The sequence below is a fragment of the Prunus mume genome, linkage group LG6, assembly GCF_029339155.1.
Source record: "Prunus mume cultivar Tortuosa linkage group LG6, ASM2933915v1, whole genome shotgun sequence".
Taxonomy (NCBI): domain Eukaryota; kingdom Viridiplantae; phylum Streptophyta; class Magnoliopsida; order Rosales; family Rosaceae; genus Prunus; species Prunus mume.
In genome coordinates this window covers 9,877,187-9,895,578 of record NC_142703.1, presented here as the reverse complement: position 1 = coordinate 9,895,578, position 18,392 = coordinate 9,877,187, and the positions used below count along the sequence as shown (strand labels likewise).

Genomic DNA, 18,392 nt, shown 5'->3' with positions numbered 1-18,392 from the left:
AAAGTGATGATGCTCAAAGAGCACAAATCACTAGGGAACAATTTTCATGAGTTGTAAAGCATAAATACTAGAAATCAACTTACTACACTAACTTTTGGACACTAATTAACGCGACAATGTTTTATTGGTTGGAAATAAATAAAATTTCGAGTGAGTTCGGAAAGAAAACAAATAAAACGTTGGATCATAATTGGTGTTCAAAAGTTGTCTCTCCAACATTACTCTAAATTTTCCTTTTGTCCAGTTGTCCATTACACATTCATTAATCAACAATCAATTTACTAGCTATCAAACTTAATTGATTGCACACCATGTGATCTCCGGTAAAAGGCAATGACAATTCATGCCCCACAGCCCATGCCACCCTCAATTATGTCTTCTCTTTACCCCCAATCTAGACTCAACTCACCCATAATTTTCTCCATCTCCGTTTCTTTTTTGTCATCACATTTGCAATGGGAAAACTCACAGGATTTCTAATTTTTTCAAGCCTCTTCACAGGCTTAGTGGTTGCAGCAGACTGGAACATTTTGAAAAACCAGAAAAACAAGAACAATGGGGTAGGAGATGGCTTGAAGAAGTACTGTGAGAGTTGGAGGATCAATGTGGAAGTGAACAACATTAGAGGTTTTGATGTGGTGCCCCAAGAATGTGTCCAGTACATTCAGAAATACATGACATCCTCTCAGTACAAGGCTGATTCAGAGAAGGCCTTGGAGGAGGTCACTTTCTACTTGAGCAGCTGCTGCACATTGGAAGGTGATGGCAAAGATGCATGGATTTTTGATGTTGATGATACACTTCTCTCCACCATTCCTTACTTCAAGACACATGGTTTTGGGTAAGTGAGTTTTACTGTGTTTTTCTTGGGGTAAATTTTTAATTACCTGAGTAAAATATATTTTTGGATTTGGAAATCTCAAACTAGGGGAGAGAAGATCAATGCAACTTCTTTGGAGGCATGGATGAGAGAGAGTAAGGCACCAGCTCTTGAGCACACACTGAAGCTCTTCCATGAGATAAAAAACAGAGGACTAAAAATATTTTTGATCTCCTCAAGAAGGGAAAACCTTAGATCCTCAAGTGTGGACAATCTCATTAAGGTTGGATACCATGGATGGACTGGTCTTATATTAAGGTATAATGAGCTATCACCAAGGCTTTCAAATCCATCTTTTTGTTGATTATTTCTGTATAATTAAGCTTGCCTGAAATTGAAAACTTTAACAGGAGTCGTTTTGAATACAGGGGTCTTGAAGATGAGTTCATGGAAGTGCAAAAATACAAGTCTAAGGCAAGGCACAGATTGGTTGATGAAGGCTACCTCATCTGGGGCATCATTGGAGATCAATGGAGCAGCTTTGAGGGCCTTCCAATTGCCAAAAGGACATTCAAATTACCCAATTCCATGTACTACAATTAGCATGAAATTTCAGTCCATAAATTATAAATTATAAAGCACAATATTGCTGTTCCTCTGTGCTTCTTTGTGCACTTATTTGACTAGCCAAAACAAAAGCACTTTTGTCCTTTCTCAGTACAATGTTAGTGGTAGTGGGTATGAACTATATGCTCTGCTGCGTTGTATTGCAAAGTTGTGGGTTTTAAGTGCTTCTGCATTTGAAGTTCCTGCATGTTCAAAGGAAAGTACCTCAAAAGTCAAGGAGACAACTTGATGTTTTTTCCCCTTTTAAATCCATTGAATTATTGAAATGGCATCATTAGATGTTGATTTCTTTTGGAACTTTGTCTCCCTTTACCTCTCCATCTCTTAACCCAAAACAAAAGAAGCTTTCTTCTGGGCTAATTATAGCATATGGCATTACTTGTTGAAATTGGACTCAAAATGGCTCAATTCAGGTACACGACGTTATTTTATACACAGTTCTACTTCTTCAAGCAAACGTTTTCAATTATGCAGAGAGAGAAAAAACAACAAGAAAAAACATTTTAATTTTATTATTAGTAACTTGGTCAAATCTATAAAAATTTAACTTACTACGTTATCTTAATAAGAAATAAAAATGATCTCCACCGCGTAATTGTTATTAAAACCCGAGCACGCGTAAAAATAATTGCTCATCATTTACAACCCTTTTATGCTCAGAATCTTACCTAAACAGCTGTTAAGAAGGTCATTAACAGCGCAAATCTGCATAATAAAAACCAAATCCCATTTTTGTTAGGCCATGAAAACGAAATCCCATTTTGAGTATTGAATTTTCCTTGAGCATTTTTTACTCTTCGAGTGTTGACTCAGATTGTCCAACATTCTAATTATCCATATGGGTTCCTTACACGTGTCCACTCAACATCCCATATGGACCAAGTTTGGGTCCGAGAATGAAAGACCCAAGACAAGCCCACAAAACAGAAAACACAGAGAAAAAAGAAAAAGAAAAACAAAGGACGTTAAATGTCTTGTCTTAGGCCACGTTGGGCTTTTGGGCAACTCCAAAGAACATTTCAGTTGTCACGCTTGCCCCACGTGCACCTTACCGGATATTTACCCTGCCTACCAATCACAGTCCGCCACCACTGTGGGCCCCACGCATATGCTTCCGAGAAATCGTTTAAACGAACTGCCGAGGCGCGTGGAGACATCCACTGTTCGTTAAAAATGCAGAGAGAAAGAGAGCCCCAAACGAGGCCCAAAGCCGAAGGGGACACAAAAACAAAGCGCACTCGTGTGACTCGTCACCGTTCACATCCTTTCCTTTCGCTCCTGGGCACGCCGGTGACGGAATTTAAAAACACCCGCCTGTTATTTTAGACGTATCTCCCTCCTCCTGCGCCAAAATCTGGGTTTTGATTCGATTCTGCGTGTTTCGGGCTCCAATTCTCCTACTTGGGGCGCTCTATCAGGTTTTAGGTACGAGCTCGATATACCCTTTTGATAAAGTTTTTCAATTTTTTGGTTTTTGGGTTGGAATTTCAGGCTTTATTGCTTGTTGTGGAATGCTCATTTGGAGTTTTGATTGAATTTTGCGTTTTTTCCAAATTGGTATTGTTGGGTTTCGATTGAATTGGTATTTGTTGTTTGTATTGGTTCATTTTTTTGGTGGATATTTTGTTTTCTTGTTATTCTTCAATTTTGGTGGACATGCTTCGCTTGGATATAGCAATTGTTTTGCATGGTGGGGTGCAATGCTTTTTCTTTGTAGCTGTTTTTTTTTAACTTGGATGGATTGCATGTTTTGATGAAATTTGAATTGTTGGAGCTGGTTATCACTTGAATTGTGATCGTGTTGTTGGGGTTCAGTGGAGGAGGCTGTTTTATAGAATATGGCTTATAGCAGAAGTAGGGTTTTAAGAGAGAGTGAAAGCAAGTGTGAACTTATATTCGGTTACTTAAGTATTTTTGTAGATATTTTTGTTTTCTGGCAATTTTTTTCCTGTTTTGTTTGATTGACATAAGTTGGATTATTCTTTAGGGTGTTTCAAAGTCAGACAAATAATTGCTTTTGTGCTGATGAATGTGAACTTTTGATTGTGTTATGTAGCGTTGCAACTAAATGATCAACTGCCTCATAAAAAAAGACAATGCCGAAAGATTTTTATTTTATATGTTCTGCTTTTTTTTTCGGATACTAGGGTTCTTCCACTCATAGTTTTAAGGGGTTCATTATTACCTTGCAGTGGAATGTACTGATGACACTGTGATGCAATTGTAAACTCATTCTTGTGGGTTTTTTTTTTCTGAAAACATTTTCGGGGTTCTGGGAGAGTTTTTATCATCTTCATGCCAAAAAATGCTTTCATTTTATGATGGTTGGTTTTAATGGTGTCTTGCACTAATGGATTTATCCTTCTGTTCACAGGTGAAAATTGATGACCCCTTTCTGTGATTTTGGTATCAATAACAAGCAAAAGGTGTGCTTTCAGTAGGTTTTAAGTTGGTAATTATCATCACTATCACAAGCTAAGCTAATATTTAATGACTAAATTACTGATGCTCCTTCTCTGGTTTTAGGGCTATTGATGGAGGCACGCCCTGCTTTGTCCATTCAGAGATCAGCTGCAAAACAGTTTACTCACCTGGGGGTATCTGCAGCAATGTCTTCATCTTTACCAGTCCTTCCAACCCCTATGGAAGAGACATATCCCAAGTTGCCTGACTCCCAACAGGTGTCCATGGAAAGAGAACTTATGACAAGGCCTGTTGTGCATGCAGGTCACTTAACTTCCAACAGTGGAGTAGTTGGTCACATATTTTCATCATCATCAGGATTCTCAACAGATCTTCACTACTCAGCTCCTTCACCTCATGAAAAACAGCCAAAAAACAATCCTTTCATTTCTCAGTCATCGAGTTCTGTGTCTTTGCAATTACCCCATTCTTCTCATTCAGGGTTTCTTCAATCTACATCCTCTTGTCCTTATTCCAAAGAAAACAGTGGTTCCTGGTGTACTGATTCACTGCCAGGTTTCCTTGATTTTCCTGTAAATAACCATATCGAGAATAGTCAAGTAGAGAGCAGTAGTTGTAGCGGGATTATGCCTGCTGAAGAATTTGTTAAGCGAAGTGATTGGCAGGAATGGGCAGACCAGCTAATTACTGATGATGATGCTTTGACTTCTAACTGGAATGAGCTTCTTGTTGACAACAATGTCACAGATCTGGAACCAAAGGTTGAGATGTTCTTGTATAGTTGGTGCTTGATATAGATTTTCAAGTTCAGTGAATAATATCTGTCATTGTTATGAAAAAAGAAAAACCAATTGGGTTGTGATTATGTTGTTTCAGATAAAATATCAGGTTCCCAAACCATCTTCGAATTTTTCAGCACAGCAGCCCCAAGTTCATCAGCAACAACCTGCTCCATCTGGGGAAATCATTCCTGCTCCTTCTAGAGAACTCATTCCAGCTCCATCTAGGGAAATCATTTCTGTTACTGCTCCTTCCTCAGCTAATAGTGCCCCCGCCAAGGCGCGCATGCGTTGGACACCAGAACTTCATGAGGCCTTTGTGGAGGCTGTGAACCAACTTGGCGGTAGTGAAAGTGTGTAACTCTTCTAGCTTTACTGAATTCTTAGCGTATGATAGAAACTTCTACCTCAATTAAGTTTTTACTTCTTGCAGGAGCAACTCCTAAGGGTGTGCTAAAGCTCATGAAAGTTGAAAGCTTGACTATCTATCATGTGAAAAGTCATTTGCAGGTACACATACTTCTTTCGCCAATAAATAGTTTCACATAGAAACTGTTTGTGTGTATGTGTGCTTGTGAGAACTTTCTTTTTACTGGAGTTCATTTTGAATTGCAGAAATACCGGACTGCTAGGTACAGACCAGAGTCATCTGAAGGTATATGGCATGTGCCTCAATGTTTATACATGTGTACATTTTTATGTATATTATCTAGATGTGTGTATGTATGCATAATTGCATATATCTATTTAGTGTATATGTTGATTGTATTTATGTAGGCATGATTTTACTCTCATTCTGATTCTTCTTTTAATATTTTATCCCACTTCATCGACCTCTTTTCGCTTGCATTTTCCTTGTTTCCAGAAGTGATATACAAGGGGGAATGGAGGGGTGTTTTAAGTATGCATTCCCCTGTCTCTATATTTTTTGTTTTAATTTTTCTGGGGTAAAAATTGAATCTCTGAAGTGCATATGTTTTCGGATAAGGAATCTCTTATTCTTACTGTGATGCGAATCTGCTATGTTGCTGAAGCTTTTGTATGATGTTTTTGGCGACGGAAGATAAAACAAGACATAATTAAGCACCAAATTTGTGACAAATGAAAGTCGGATGCAAAATCTTTTTTTCTTTTCGAAAACTATATTTCTTGTTCGTTACTTAATTTTCTGTGCTTTGGTGCTGGAGTTTGTGTGGTCTAGAGAAAAATTATGATCTTTAGCAGTGTTACCTTTTGTGTATTTTTTGTTTTTGATTCCATCAAATGAGAAATTCTTCTGACTTTTTTTAAAATCCTTTATAATGCCCCTCTTCCCAGAAATTGATTTGCAATATTTCAATTTTGTACTATTTGTAAAAATGTCCAAGCCGTCTGATTAATTTTTCCCATATCATTTCTGAGCAGGCTGTATTTTGGTGAATACTTGAATTTTCTTATTATTCTTTGATGTTTTCAGATTATTTATCTCTGTTTTTTTATTAGTCTATTCACCAATACTGTACAGGATGCTGAAATTATTATCCTTGAGGTATATTTGTGCAGAAATGCTTGTTTTTATCTCCTTGAGTTTCATGTTCTACCGTGAGACTTTGTAGTTGGCATGTCTATGCTGACCTCATTTACTATTTATACCTTACATGTAAGGATTTCTTAATTAGTTAATGTAATGTGCTGTTAAACAATCTTCTATGCAGGGTCCTCGGAGAAGAAATTAACTCCGATTGAAGAAATGACTTCTCTTGACTTGAAAACGTAAGTCAATTACTGATTAATTCGTGATACCTTGGGCTGCCTCGGGAAGAAAAAACATAATGGAAAAATGACCTGGAAAGAGGCTTTATAAGCAGAATAGGAGGATATGAGCTACCTCAATTGCTTAACTTTAGCACCTGGAAGATATTTTTAATCATTATTCTTTTATAGGACTGTTAACTTTAGCACCTGGCAGATACTGCGAACTGTTAACTGTAGCACCTGGAATGTACTGCTAACTGTTCACTATTTAAATGTGATAATCCCAGAGTGGGGTCTATCTAAGGGGGGGAAAGGGGTCAAATGATTCAACATTCTACCAATAGATTAGTGTACTCTTATCTCATTGTTGGTTGCATTATCATGTTAAATTTTTCAGAAACTCTATGCTCATTTGATTTGGGTACAGGGGTATCGAGATCACTGAAGCTCTGCGGCTGCAGATGGAAGTTCAGAAACGGCTGCATGAACAGCTTGAGGTATGAATTTGTTTATTGGAAAAGGATTTTTCTTTCTAATTGATATAGGTTTTGAGTTATAACTTGACTTGTCTCTGCTGCCAAAGCTTGAGAAACATTTATAGCACCGTTGTACTGTTTAGGCTTTGGTCAAACTTCGAACCCTCAAATTCATATGTTCCTTGATTGTTGCGTATATGGCCCCGGTTCTATTTGTTTAATACTGTTTTCTTTTGTTGTGCGTTTCTTGGTTATTTTGCTATGCACTATTTGTAACTTTCCGTTCTCCGCAGATTCAAAGAAATCTACAATTACGGATAGAAGAACAAGGGAAATATCTTCAAATGATGTTTGAGAAGCAATGCAAGACGGGTATCGACACGCTGAAGGCATCATCGTTGAATTTGGACGACCCCGCTGACCCTTTAGATGCAATGCAAGCTTGTCCTGACAAAAGTGAACTGGAGCCCTCCAAGGTGGACCTTGGTAAGACTGAAACTGATCCAGTTAAAGCCAACACCAAATCTGAAGTAGGCTCACTGGAGCTGTCAGGGAAGCAGAAGGTACCTGAAACGGAAGCTCCTGAGGATCCTGAGCTAGATCTTTCTGTGTCCAACCCCCAAACCCCAAAGCGTCCCAAAATAAAAGAATAAGCTTGTCATCTGTTATATCAGTATTAGACTGACCAATCGTTCCTGATTTATAGAAGGTCCCCATTTTAAGATGGGCTTTGGCGCCTATGGAAAGAGCTTTTTTTTGACTTAATATTCATCGTATTCTCGTGGGCATGAATAATGCGTATGTGATTTTTATTGTCTAGTTGATAGTTTTAAGCTAATTAGTCAAGTTTTGATCTTAACGTTCTTGAACCTCGCCTCTGTTCTCAACTTTGATGCTGTTTGCAATAATAATGTTCATTGGAATCACGAAATTGGATCCATCATTCATCCTCGGGACTGGCATCATGGAAATGTTGGAAGACCCTAACATGGCTTACCCCTGCTCATCTTTTTCTACAAAAGGAAACACTATTGTGTGTGATGATGATATTACGAATCTAATTAAATAATAATCCATGTAATCTGCAATACCATGTCCTCAGGTCACGTGGTATTATTGTCAGAAACATTTCTCCGGGTAGTGTGGTTCTTAGACAGAAAATGACTAATATGAACGAGGAATTTTAGTTTAAGGAATAATTTGTAATTTTATTAAGGAACTCTATTGAATTTGTAATTAGATTTATGTTCTATATCGTTGATGAAGGAGAATTTTCTGAGGTGGGTACGTGACACATGGAGAAGGTAAGGTGTGTATTTATTTTTGTTGTTTGTTTATTTATAAAAAAATAATAATAATAAAGTTTGGCGTCAGCCTCATAGACACCTTTGAGTTGAAGCGAGCCATGGAGCATTTGCCATACCAAGCAAGCAAACCCTCTCTCCCTCTCACCTATCGCTCAGTAACGTTTCTTAGACTCAAACATACGACCTCCCAACTCACAGTAGGTGCACAACTGACTCTCACACTTCCACCTGATTATCATATTCTCTCTTTACACCCCAACATTTCATTATAATACCCTCCTTCCCTTCTCTCCCCTCTCACCATCTTTTCAAGTTCAACAATCTCGTTTTGGTTTGCATGCCATGGCTTCAAACACCATGGCCGGCTTGTTTACTGGTTCTCACGCCCGAGATGAACTCCATGTTGTGAATGGCACTGAAGAGGTATGCATAAAATGTATAGCTTAATCTCTTTTTTAGTACACAATCTTCGTCCATGAGATCTGAACTCACAACCTTCTCCATGTGACAAATGGTATGCAGAACCGGCCTCCGACAAGGCAGTCGGTGTCTTCATCGAAAGTGTGCAGGGTTTGTGGGGATGACATTGGATACAAAGAAGATGGGGAGTTGTTTGTGGCATGTCATGTTTGCGGCTTCCCAGTTTGTCGGCCTTGTTATGACTATGAAAGGAGTGAAGGCAACCAGAGCTGCCCTCAGTGCAACACTCGTTATAAGCGTCAAAAAGGTGACATTTTAATTAATTCTCTCTCTCATAAATTAATATTGCATATCCATATGTAGTTATATGTGGCCTAGGCCTTAAATTATGTAACGTGTACGGTTTTTAATGTGCAGGTTGTCCTAGAGTTGCTGGAGATGAGGAAGACTTTGATGCAGATGATTTTGATGATGAGTTTCAGATCAAGATTGATCACCATGATGAGTCTACAGAAAAAAATAACTTCGTTAATCATTCGGTAATTTCATCTAGTTTGATAAGATAATAAGTTGTTATGAGTAGGAAGTGATCTTAAGGCACCCAAGTGATTAAAAATTGTTGAGTTTTACAGGAAAATGGAGAACACACTCAACAGCAGTGGCATCACAACGATCAACCTTTCTCTGTTGGAGGAAGTGGTAAGGATAATATTCAATTCAACTTATATATTTGTTTCTTTTTATTGGGAATTGGATGTATTAATTTATGCCATTTTTGGTTTCTGTAGTTGCTGGTAAGGATTTTGAAGGTGAGAAAGAAGTTTTGAGCAATGCAGAGTGGAAAGACAGAGTGGAGAAATGGAAAGTCAGGCAAGAAAAGAAAGGTTTGGTGAACAAAGACGACAGAAATGATGATCAAGGCTACGAAGATGACTTCCTGTAAGTTGGTTTTGTACAAAATCTGTGTACCAAATTATGCTTCTCAACTGATGTAGCAGTGTCTCATTTGTTCGAATCTGGACTTTTTGTAGTTTGGCTGAAGCCCGGCAACCACTGTGGCGAAAAGTACCTGTCTCATCAAGCAAAATCAGCCCTTACCGCATAGTCATTGTTTGCCGGCTTGTTATTCTGGCCTTCTTCTTCCGTTTTCGAATTTTAACTCCGGCATATGATGCTTATCCTTTGTGGATCATATCTGTAATTTGTGAGATATGGTTTGCATTTTCTTGGATACTTGATCAGTTCCCCAAGTGGAACCCCATCAACCGTGAGACTTACCTAGACCGCCTGACCATAAGGTTTGAGCGTGAGGGTGAGCCTAACACATTATCATCAGTTGATGTGTATGTGAGTACAGTGGACCCTCTCAAGGAGCCTCCAATCATTACTGCAAACACGGTTCTATCGATCTTATCTGTTGACTACCCTGTTGACAAGATCTGCTGTTATGTATCGGATGATGGTGCTTCAATGCTCCTTTTTGATTCCCTATCAGAGACTGCTGAATTCGCAAGAAGATGGGTGCCATTTTGCAAAAAGCATAACGTTGAGCCTAGGGCCCCTGAGTTCTATTTCTCTCAGAAGATTGATTACTTGAAGGACAAGGTGCACCCAAACTTTGTGAAGGAGCGTAGAGCCATGAAGGTAAGCTAAAAGATACAGGAGAAACATATATTAATTTCTGTTCTTTAGTTATTTTGTTGCAACACTTTGACGACAACGAAATGAGGTCTAAAGGTTTATTTGTGTGGTACTGCAGAGAGAGTACGAAGAATTCAAAGTGAGGATTAATGCATTGGTGTCAAAGGCTCAGAAGAAACCAGAAGAGGGTTGGGTAATGCAGGATGGTACTCCATGGCCTGGGAACAACACTCGTGATCATCCGGGAATGATCCAGGTTTGATATTCTGTTTTCTTCCCATTAAATCCATATGTCATCCAATGTAGCTCTTGTTGATTTTTAGGATTTATTAGTTTCTCAAAGAGAGAGAGCAAAAGTAAAGGAAATGCACTGTGACAATGGCCTGTGGACATTTTACTTGCTTTGCAGGTTTATCTGGGAAGTGAGGGAGCACTAGATGTGGATGGTAAGGAACTGCCTCGTCTTGTGTATGTTTCACGTGAGAAACGTCCTGGCTATCAACATCACAAGAAAGCTGGTGCCATGAATGCTTTGGTGAGCTAATGTTGATTAAATGTGTGTATTTAGGTTGAGGCAAGATTGGTTCATACAGTAATGTTTATACCTTAAATGTTGTATGTGATCAACAGGTTCGAGTTTCTGCAGTGCTTACTAATGCACCTTTCATGTTGAATCTTGATTGTGACCACTACATCAACAACAGCAAGGCTGTAAGAGAAGCTATGTGCTTCCTAATGGATCCCCAACTCGGGAAGAAGCTATGCTATGTTCAGTTCCCTCAAAGGTTTGATGGTATTGATCGGCATGACAGATATGCTAATCGAAATGTTGTGTTCTTTGATGTAAGTGCCACTAGAGCTTTAACTAACACATTCTCTTACAATACAGAATTATCTGCCTTTAAAAGTTTAGCTCAATGCCTTGACTTTGTTTTTGGTTATAGATCAACATGAGAGGCCTAGATGGGATCCAAGGACCAGTGTATGTTGGTACTGGATGTGTCTTCAATAGACAAGCATTGTATGGCTATGATCCTCCAGTGTCTGAAAAGCGACCTAAGATGACATGTGACTGCTGGCCTTCATGGTGCTTCTGTGGCTGTTGTCGCGGTTCAAAGAAGTCTAAGTCTAAGTCTAAGAAGCATGGGATAAGAAGTCTTCTTGGGGGAATTTACACCAAGAAGAAGAAAATGATGGGGAAAAACTACGTAAGGAAAGGGAGTGCCCCCATGTTTGATCTTGAAGAGATTGAAGAAGGGTTTGAAGGCTATGATGAGTTGGAGAAATCATCACTTATGTCACAGAAAAATTTTGAGAAACGTTTTGGACAATCTCCTGTTTTTATTGCTTCCACTCTTATGGAAAATGGTGGGCTTCCTGAAGGGAATAATAGCCAAACACTCGTTAAGGAGGCCATTCATGTCATAAGTTGTGGCTATGAAGAAAAAACTGAATGGGGAAAAGAGGTGAGTAGCATTATGATGAACTACTTAACTATTTATGCATTTCTAGTATTCGATTCTTCTTACATCAGGATTTGATACAAAAACTATAATAACTCAAGATTTGGTTGGTTTTTCATTGCAGATTGGGTGGATTTATGGTTCAGTTACAGAAGATATTTTGACCGGCTTCAAAATGCATTGTAGAGGATGGAAGTCAGTTTACTGCATGCCAAAAAGACCAGCTTTCAAGGGATCTGCTCCTATTAATCTATCAGATCGGTTGCACCAAGTTCTGAGATGGGCTCTTGGCTCTGTTGAAATCTTTCTTAGTCGTCACTGCCCCTTATGGTATGCCTATGGAGGAAAATTGAAATGGCTGGAGAGGCTTGCTTACATCAACACCATAGTCTACCCTTTCACTTCGATCCCCTTAATTGCATATTGCACTGTTCCAGCAGTCTGTCTTTTGACCGGAAAGTTCATCATCCCCACTGTAAGTACTTTTACTTTTAGAGACTACTTTGTTTGAAGATCAAAGGAAATTGGCCAATTCATGAATCAGAATTTCATTATTTGCAGCTTAATAACTTTGCTAGCATATGGTTCATGGCTCTTTTCCTCTCCATCATTGCAACTGGCATCCTAGAGCTCAGATGGAGCAATGTTAGCATCGAGGACTGGTGGCGTAACGAGCAATTTTGGGTGATTGGTGGAGTGTCTGCACATTTTTTTGCTGTCTTTCAAGGCCTCCTCAAAGTCCTGTTTGGAGTTGACACCAACTTTACTGTAACATCAAAAGCAGCAGAGGATGCAGAGTTTGGTGAACTCTACCTCTTCAAATGGACAACTCTTCTCATACCACCAACCACCTGATCATCTTGAACATGGTAGGAGTAGTAGCTGGAATTTCTGATGCCATTAACAATGGCTACGGCTCGTGGGGTCCTTTGTTCGGAAAGCTATTTTTCTCCTTCTGGGTCATTGTTCATCTCTACCCCTTCCTCAAAGGTTTGATGGGGAGGCAAAACAGAACTCCTACCATTGTGATCCTTTGGTCAGTTCTTCTTGCTTCCATCTTCTCATTGATTTGGGTGAGAATTGATCCCTTCTTGCCCAAGCAAACTGGACCAATTCTTAAACAATGTGGTGTGGAATGCTAGCCATGCTATGCTGTTGGGGTTTTCAACTTTCTCTTCATTGATTGTCTTTGTAGTTATGCAACTTTTGCTTGTTTGTCTTCAAATGTTCTCGAGTTTCCGAAGGTCATTTGTGTAGACACTATACGTATATGATATATATTCATAAGAGAGATTTTTGACACTTATTTGTGTGACCAGGGACCCACTGCTACATGTATAAAACTTAATTATAATACAAATTATGTGTTTCTTATTATTTTTTTCCACGAAATTTTTTCTTATTGAGACTATGGGCTGTTATATATTAGTACAAATAATAACCTAAACTACAAGATAGAGGAATTTTCTTTCACACACACAACTAAGATGTCACGAAAGTTCGAACCTAAGACCTGGTTTGCAAGTCTGGCCTTTTTTAAGTGACTATGGGCTGGTATTTTAAAACATAGCAATAAAGTCAACAACACAGACAGAACCTTTGTCTGGCTGGAGAGTATTTAACAAGCATCAAAAGCCATTGATGATGTGAGCTGTGAGCAAGCTGTTGAAAGCTAAGTCTGAAACCCCCCCAGAAAAGAACAAAAAAGCAAGTCTTACCCGTTTCGAAAAACGCGGTTTTGCAGACAATTTGGTGAATTTAAAGCATTTAAAGGTTTAGCAGATGAAGTATGGAAAAGTTGACAATTGTCGATTGTAAATGAAACTACATTATATACAATATTATATGGTACAAGCACCAAAATATTCAAAACTTTTGGGTTAGACCAAAAGATTATTTTCTTAACTAGTATGCATCTGGGGCATCAAGAACCACTATTGTCACTAGGCTCAATGCATGTACACACAATACAAACACACCAAGAAAGAGCTAGTTATATATTTGCATTTTGAACTAAGATTTGGTTGGCATACACGCTACCACTAGTTTCAATCTCTTCTATTTTTGATGGCCAGTTAGTTTGTTGATGGTTAACGCACCAAATGGTTCAGAGAGGTAAGGCTGGGTCCGAGCTGATAGTTCTTGTGCCACATAACGCATTGTGGGTCGTGACTCCGGTTGGGTACGAGTGCAGGCCAAGGCTATGGTCACCACAAACACCACTGCCTCTGCCAGTTCACCGGTTGGAGGCTCCAGCCTTTGGTCTAACACATCTTTTAAAAGCAACTCTGTATTTTCCTTTAGTGATTTTGATGGCTCTAATAAGGACTCGAGCATTTCCCCTGGGTGCCTTCCCATCATGATTTCTAATGCCACCACTCCAAAGCTATACACATCACTCTTATCTGTGACACGCATGGTGAATGCAAGCTCTGCACATCAAGAAAAACAAAATTAGTCACCTTTGCCAAGTATTTAGTCAAAAACATTAGCATTTACAATACTTCTCAAGATCGAAAATGCCTTAAAAATGAACAAACTACACAGTAAGATTACCTGGTGCCATGTAGCCATAAGAACCAGCAACATTGGTCCAGTTAGTTGAATCCGAGCTCAACAGTTTTGCTGTTCCAAAATCCGCAAGGCGTGGCTCAAAATCACGCTCAAGCAACACATTGTTGACAGAAACATCCCGGTGCACAACTGGTGGAGAACAATCATTGTGCAAGTAAGAAAGTGCATGAGCTAGTCCTTGCACAATTTTGACCCTTGTACCCCATCCAAGTTTATCATCTCCTTCCACACCATACAATGCTTTTCCTAGGCTGCCTCTCTCTAAATACTCATAAACCAAGAACATGGAACCCCTTCTTGAACAGAACCCAAATAACCTAATGATGTTGCGGTGCCTGACATGCGTCAAAGTTTTTATTTCATTCTCAAAACTCTGGCGATTTATTGCTGGAATGTCACTAGAGTCGGATATGTTAAGCCTCTTAACTGCAACAATTTGGCCTGATAGCAACTCTGCCTTGTACACCCTTCCAAATCCTCCTTTTCCAATGCAGTACTTCTCATCAAAGTCCTCTGTGGCCTTCACAATTTCTCCAAACGTAAATTTCACTTCTCTTTCCCATATACTAGACTCAAAGCTCTCAGACTTAGAACTTTTGGCTTCCTCATCAAGCAACTTGGGTTTCTTTTGGAATATAAGAATAAGAGCAATAACAGTAGCAATCACTAATAAACCACAAACAGGAACAAAAACACCAATTAGAATTTTGTTGTTGTTCTTGTTGGACTTTTTGCCGGAAGAACTGCATGCACTTAGTCCCTCTGAAGCTCCACACAAGCCAGAGTTTCCAACAAAGGCATTTGCAGGCGCCTTTTGGAAAATCCCACCAGTTGGGACTGGACCTGTCAAGTAGTTATAAGAAAAATCAAAAATGTTTAGACTAAGCATGTTGGCAAATGCTGATGGGATGGACCCTGAGAGACGGTTGTTTGAGACATTGAGAACCTCCAATTGACTGAGCTTGGCCAAGTTTGAAGGTATTTCTCCAGTGAGAAAATTGCTGCTAAGATCCAATAAGTACTGCAACCTAAGTTTCCAATCTCTGCAGGGATATTACCTGATAACTTGTTATGGCTCAAGTTCAAGCTTGTTAACCTGTCAAACGTGCCAGACTCAATTGGTATTGCTCCTGTAAAATTGTTATCAGACAAATCAAGAAGTTGGAGCTTAGTCAATTTGCCTACACTCTTGGGGATTGATCCTGCCAAGTGGTTGCCGCTCAGGTTGAGCGAGAAGAGCAAGCTTAGGTTTCCCAGTTCATCCGGAATTTGCCCAATGAAATCATTAGCTTCTAAGCTTAGATATTGCAATTGTGTCATCTGCCCAAGCTCAGGTGGGATTTGACCAGAGATTCTATTACTAGCCATGCGCATATCAGTGATATTTTTGCATTCTGCCCACTGTGGTGAGAGAGTACCAACAAACTGGTTGTCACTAAGCGCAATGAACTCAAGACTGGGATGAACACCAAACGCATTTGTAATGTTTCCGGTGAATTGGTTACCATCAAAACGGACTCTAGATAATCCTGAACAATTTCTCAAGCACGCAGGCAATGACCCTGTGAAGTAGTTACCATTGACTGTGAGAACTTGCAAAGCGAACCCACTGCACAATTCTTGTGGCAATTCTCCAGAGAAACTATTGTTGGAAAAGCTAACATACACCAAATTAGGACTGTACTTCCCAAAATTGCTTGGAATGTCTCCTGATAATTCATTGGTGAACACAGAAAAATTCTCAAGGCTACTTAGAAGAGAAATGTTCTTTGGCAACTCCCCATGAAGTTGGTTTGTGTTGACATCAAAGGTAGCCAATGACATCATGTTTCCAATCTCTGGGGGGATTGTCCCAGTGAGATTGTTGTAGAAAAGCTGTAGGCTATGAAGATTTGTGAGACTCCACAGTGTTATAGGAATTGGTCCTGATAGCTGGTTTCCAGAAAGATCCAAATCTGTCAAATCTTTCAAGTTTCCAATCTCTGAGGGAATCGAGGCAGTGAACTTGTTTTGGAACAGAAAAAGGACATTGAGTTTTGTCAAAAGCCCAATTTCTGCTGGAATATTCCCACTGAAGCTGTTGTTTTGAAGTTGTAAAGAGACCATTTCAGTCCAATTGGAAACCAGAGAAGGCAATAGTGGACCAGTAAATGAATTCCCAGATAAACCCAATTCAACAATATTGGTAAGCTTGGACAAGGACAGAGGCAGCTCCCCACTGAGGAAATTGGAAGCCAGGGCTAAGTAGGTGAGGTTGGTACAAAGACCAAGCTCAGACGGGATTGAAGAGTTCAAATAATTGTTTCGAAGATCAAGATATTTGAGCTCCCTGAGTTGGCCTATAGAGGATGGAATTGGCCCTTCAAGGGAATTGTTAAACAGGTCAATTCTTTGAAGGCCAGATATCAAACCAATATCTTCAGGAATTGGACCACTGAAGTGGTTCAGTGCTAAATTAAGGTGTTTAAGCTTAGGAAAGCTTGTTGGCAATGGTCCTTGAAATTGGTTATTGGTGAGATTGAGAAACTCAAGCTTGCCCAGATTAGTAAATACCACTTCTGGTATTTGACCGGTGAAAGCATTTTGAGACAAGTCCAAGAATGTCAAGTTCAAACATTTAGATATAAATTCTGGGAATTCTGAATCAAGACTGTTTAGATAAAAATCAAGGTATGTCAAAGAAGGCATGCCTGAAAATTTAGACCAGTCAGGAGTTTCTAAGTAGTTTGCTCCAAGAATCAAAAACTGTACCTTTTGGAGATTGCTAAGCTGATAGGGAATTGCACCACTGAGATTGTTGTTGAAGAAACTCAAATACTGAAGCTCAGTCAACATGCCTATCTGCACAGGTATTTCTTCACTGAATAAGTTGGTGCCCAAATCCAAAGTTGTGAGCTTGGAGAGTTTGCCAATGGCAGAAGGCACAGGCCCTGTGAAATTGTTGCCATTGAGGTTGAATTGGGTGAGATTGAGAAATGGGGTGAAGTTGAAATGGGTTAGTGTTGCATAGATGTTGAAGTTGGAGAGGTCAATTTGGGAAACTTCTTTGCTGCTGCGGTCACAAACAATGGCAGTCCAGTTGCAAAGATTGTTGAGGTTAGTGAGGGACCATGAACTGAGAGAAGGTGGTGCAGAAGCAAAGGTGTTCTTCCAACTTACCAAAGCTTCTGCCTGTGTTTTTGGTGATGAAATGGCCTTGAATGGAAGCAAAGCAAGCAGGAAAATATGAAGGAGAAGAAGAAGATAAGTAGGCTTCTGACCAGAGAAAACTCCTCCTTCCATGGTGGGTTGACGCGTTAATGTTATGTATGAATTTTATCCAAGATTTATAGAGGTATAGTGGTCCACTTGTCCATTAACTTCTTCATATTAAAATGACAGGAAAAAGATAGGTCAACTTAAAAGGTCATGCTCATGGCTTTGTATGCAGATGCATTGGATGGATTTGATTCTTCTGAGTGTGCAAGTTGGAGTGAATGTTTTAAGAAAGAGACTTTTATGAAAAGGTTAAAAGACATGCGCAGTATATGTATTATTTAAAACGTACACACATTCAAAGAGACATATAGCTAATGCTAAAATTAAAATATATTGCAGTTTTGATGAAGATTGTTGTAAATAATGCTAAATACCCAAACCAACCAAACTAGTGGTCCACCATCTTTTTCTTAATACAAAAAATGTTATAGTTTAATCTAATCGAAATTAGAGGGATGGAGATTCGAACTCAGGTGCAGAGTGTGAATCACATCCGCTATAGTGAACTTGACTAAACCCATCTCTGTTTTTTTAAATTAACTTTACTATGGAGTATATTTGCACACCATACAAAATGTATATAATCTTAACCAAAAAGAAAAGAAAAAAATAATGCAAAAAATGTATAATGTATAGAAAACAATTTTATCTGTACTCATCGATACAGAATCATGGAAATAAAATGAAATTGGTGTATGATCGATTAGAAAATAGAGGGGCCGCTTACATTACTGTATCAAAATATTTTAATGGAAAATGATTATTCAGTCCAAATGGATAATTATTTGAGGTTAGGAATTTGGGCACTTATATATTTTAATTACTAAAATGATTATTCAGCCAAATGGATAATTAGTTGAGGTTAAAAA

The 18,392-nt window shown here is 39.0% G+C and overlaps 5 protein-coding genes across 6 annotated transcripts; 3 read left to right on the top strand and 2 right to left on the bottom strand.

Moving 5' to 3' along the window:
- Window positions 1–369: 369 nt before the first annotated feature.
- LOC103334419 (acid phosphatase 1-like) lies at window positions 370–1,475 on the top strand. Its single transcript, XM_008237387.2, has 3 exons — window positions 370–841; window positions 929–1,138; window positions 1,249–1,475. The coding sequence occupies exons 1-3, from the start codon at window positions 456–458 to the stop codon at window positions 1,421–1,423; spliced, it is 771 nt and encodes a 256-aa protein (XP_008235609.1). The 5' UTR covers window positions 370–455; the 3' UTR covers window positions 1,424–1,475.
- A 1,127-nt stretch (window positions 1,476–2,602) lies between these two features.
- LOC103334420 (phosphate starvation response 1) lies at window positions 2,603–7,729 on the top strand. 2 transcript variants are annotated; one of them, XM_089055490.1, is made up of 9 exons: window positions 2,603–2,872; window positions 3,822–3,873; window positions 3,974–4,632; window positions 4,748–5,003; window positions 5,084–5,160; window positions 5,266–5,305; window positions 6,345–6,402; window positions 6,812–6,881; window positions 7,154–7,729. In XM_089055490.1, the coding sequence occupies exons 3-9, from the start codon at window positions 3,982–3,984 to the stop codon at window positions 7,511–7,513; spliced, it is 1,512 nt and encodes a 503-aa protein (XP_088911616.1). In that variant the 5' UTR covers window positions 2,603–2,872; window positions 3,822–3,873; window positions 3,974–3,981; the 3' UTR covers window positions 7,514–7,729. The 2 variants fall into 2 exon arrangements, with proteins under 2 accessions (XP_088911616.1, XP_088911617.1); XM_089055491.1 differs by having other exon boundaries at window positions 3,822–3,899.
- Window positions 7,730–8,471: 742 nt separating this feature from the next.
- CESA4 (cellulose synthase A4) lies at window positions 8,472–13,068 on the top strand. Its single transcript, XM_008237389.2, is given in 13 exon segments — window positions 8,472–8,590; window positions 8,690–8,894; window positions 9,005–9,126; window positions 9,220–9,286; window positions 9,376–9,526; window positions 9,619–10,231; window positions 10,347–10,484; window positions 10,638–10,763; window positions 10,859–11,071; window positions 11,173–11,694; window positions 11,816–12,166; window positions 12,253–12,541; window positions 12,544–13,068. Coding segments are annotated over 13 exon segments (3,168 nt in total). The 5' UTR covers window positions 8,472–8,509; the 3' UTR covers window positions 12,834–13,068.
- Window positions 13,069–13,503: 435 nt separating this feature from the next.
- LOC103334423 (MDIS1-interacting receptor like kinase 2-like) lies at window positions 13,504–15,221 on the bottom strand. Its single transcript, XM_008237390.3, has 2 exons — window positions 14,248–15,221; window positions 13,504–14,123 (listed from the first exon to the last, which is right to left on the bottom strand). Exons 1-2 carry the CDS (start codon window positions 15,152–15,154, stop codon window positions 13,750–13,752), a joined length of 1,281 nt encoding a protein of 426 aa, XP_008235612.2. The 5' UTR covers window positions 15,155–15,221; the 3' UTR covers window positions 13,504–13,749.
- A 135-nt stretch (window positions 15,222–15,356) lies between these two features.
- LOC148916038 (uncharacterized) lies at window positions 15,357–17,547 on the bottom strand. The gene is given in 2 exon segments (XM_089055489.1): window positions 15,357–15,428; window positions 15,430–17,547. Coding segments are annotated over 2 exon segments (2,190 nt in total).
- Window positions 17,548–18,392: the final 845 nt, after the last annotated feature.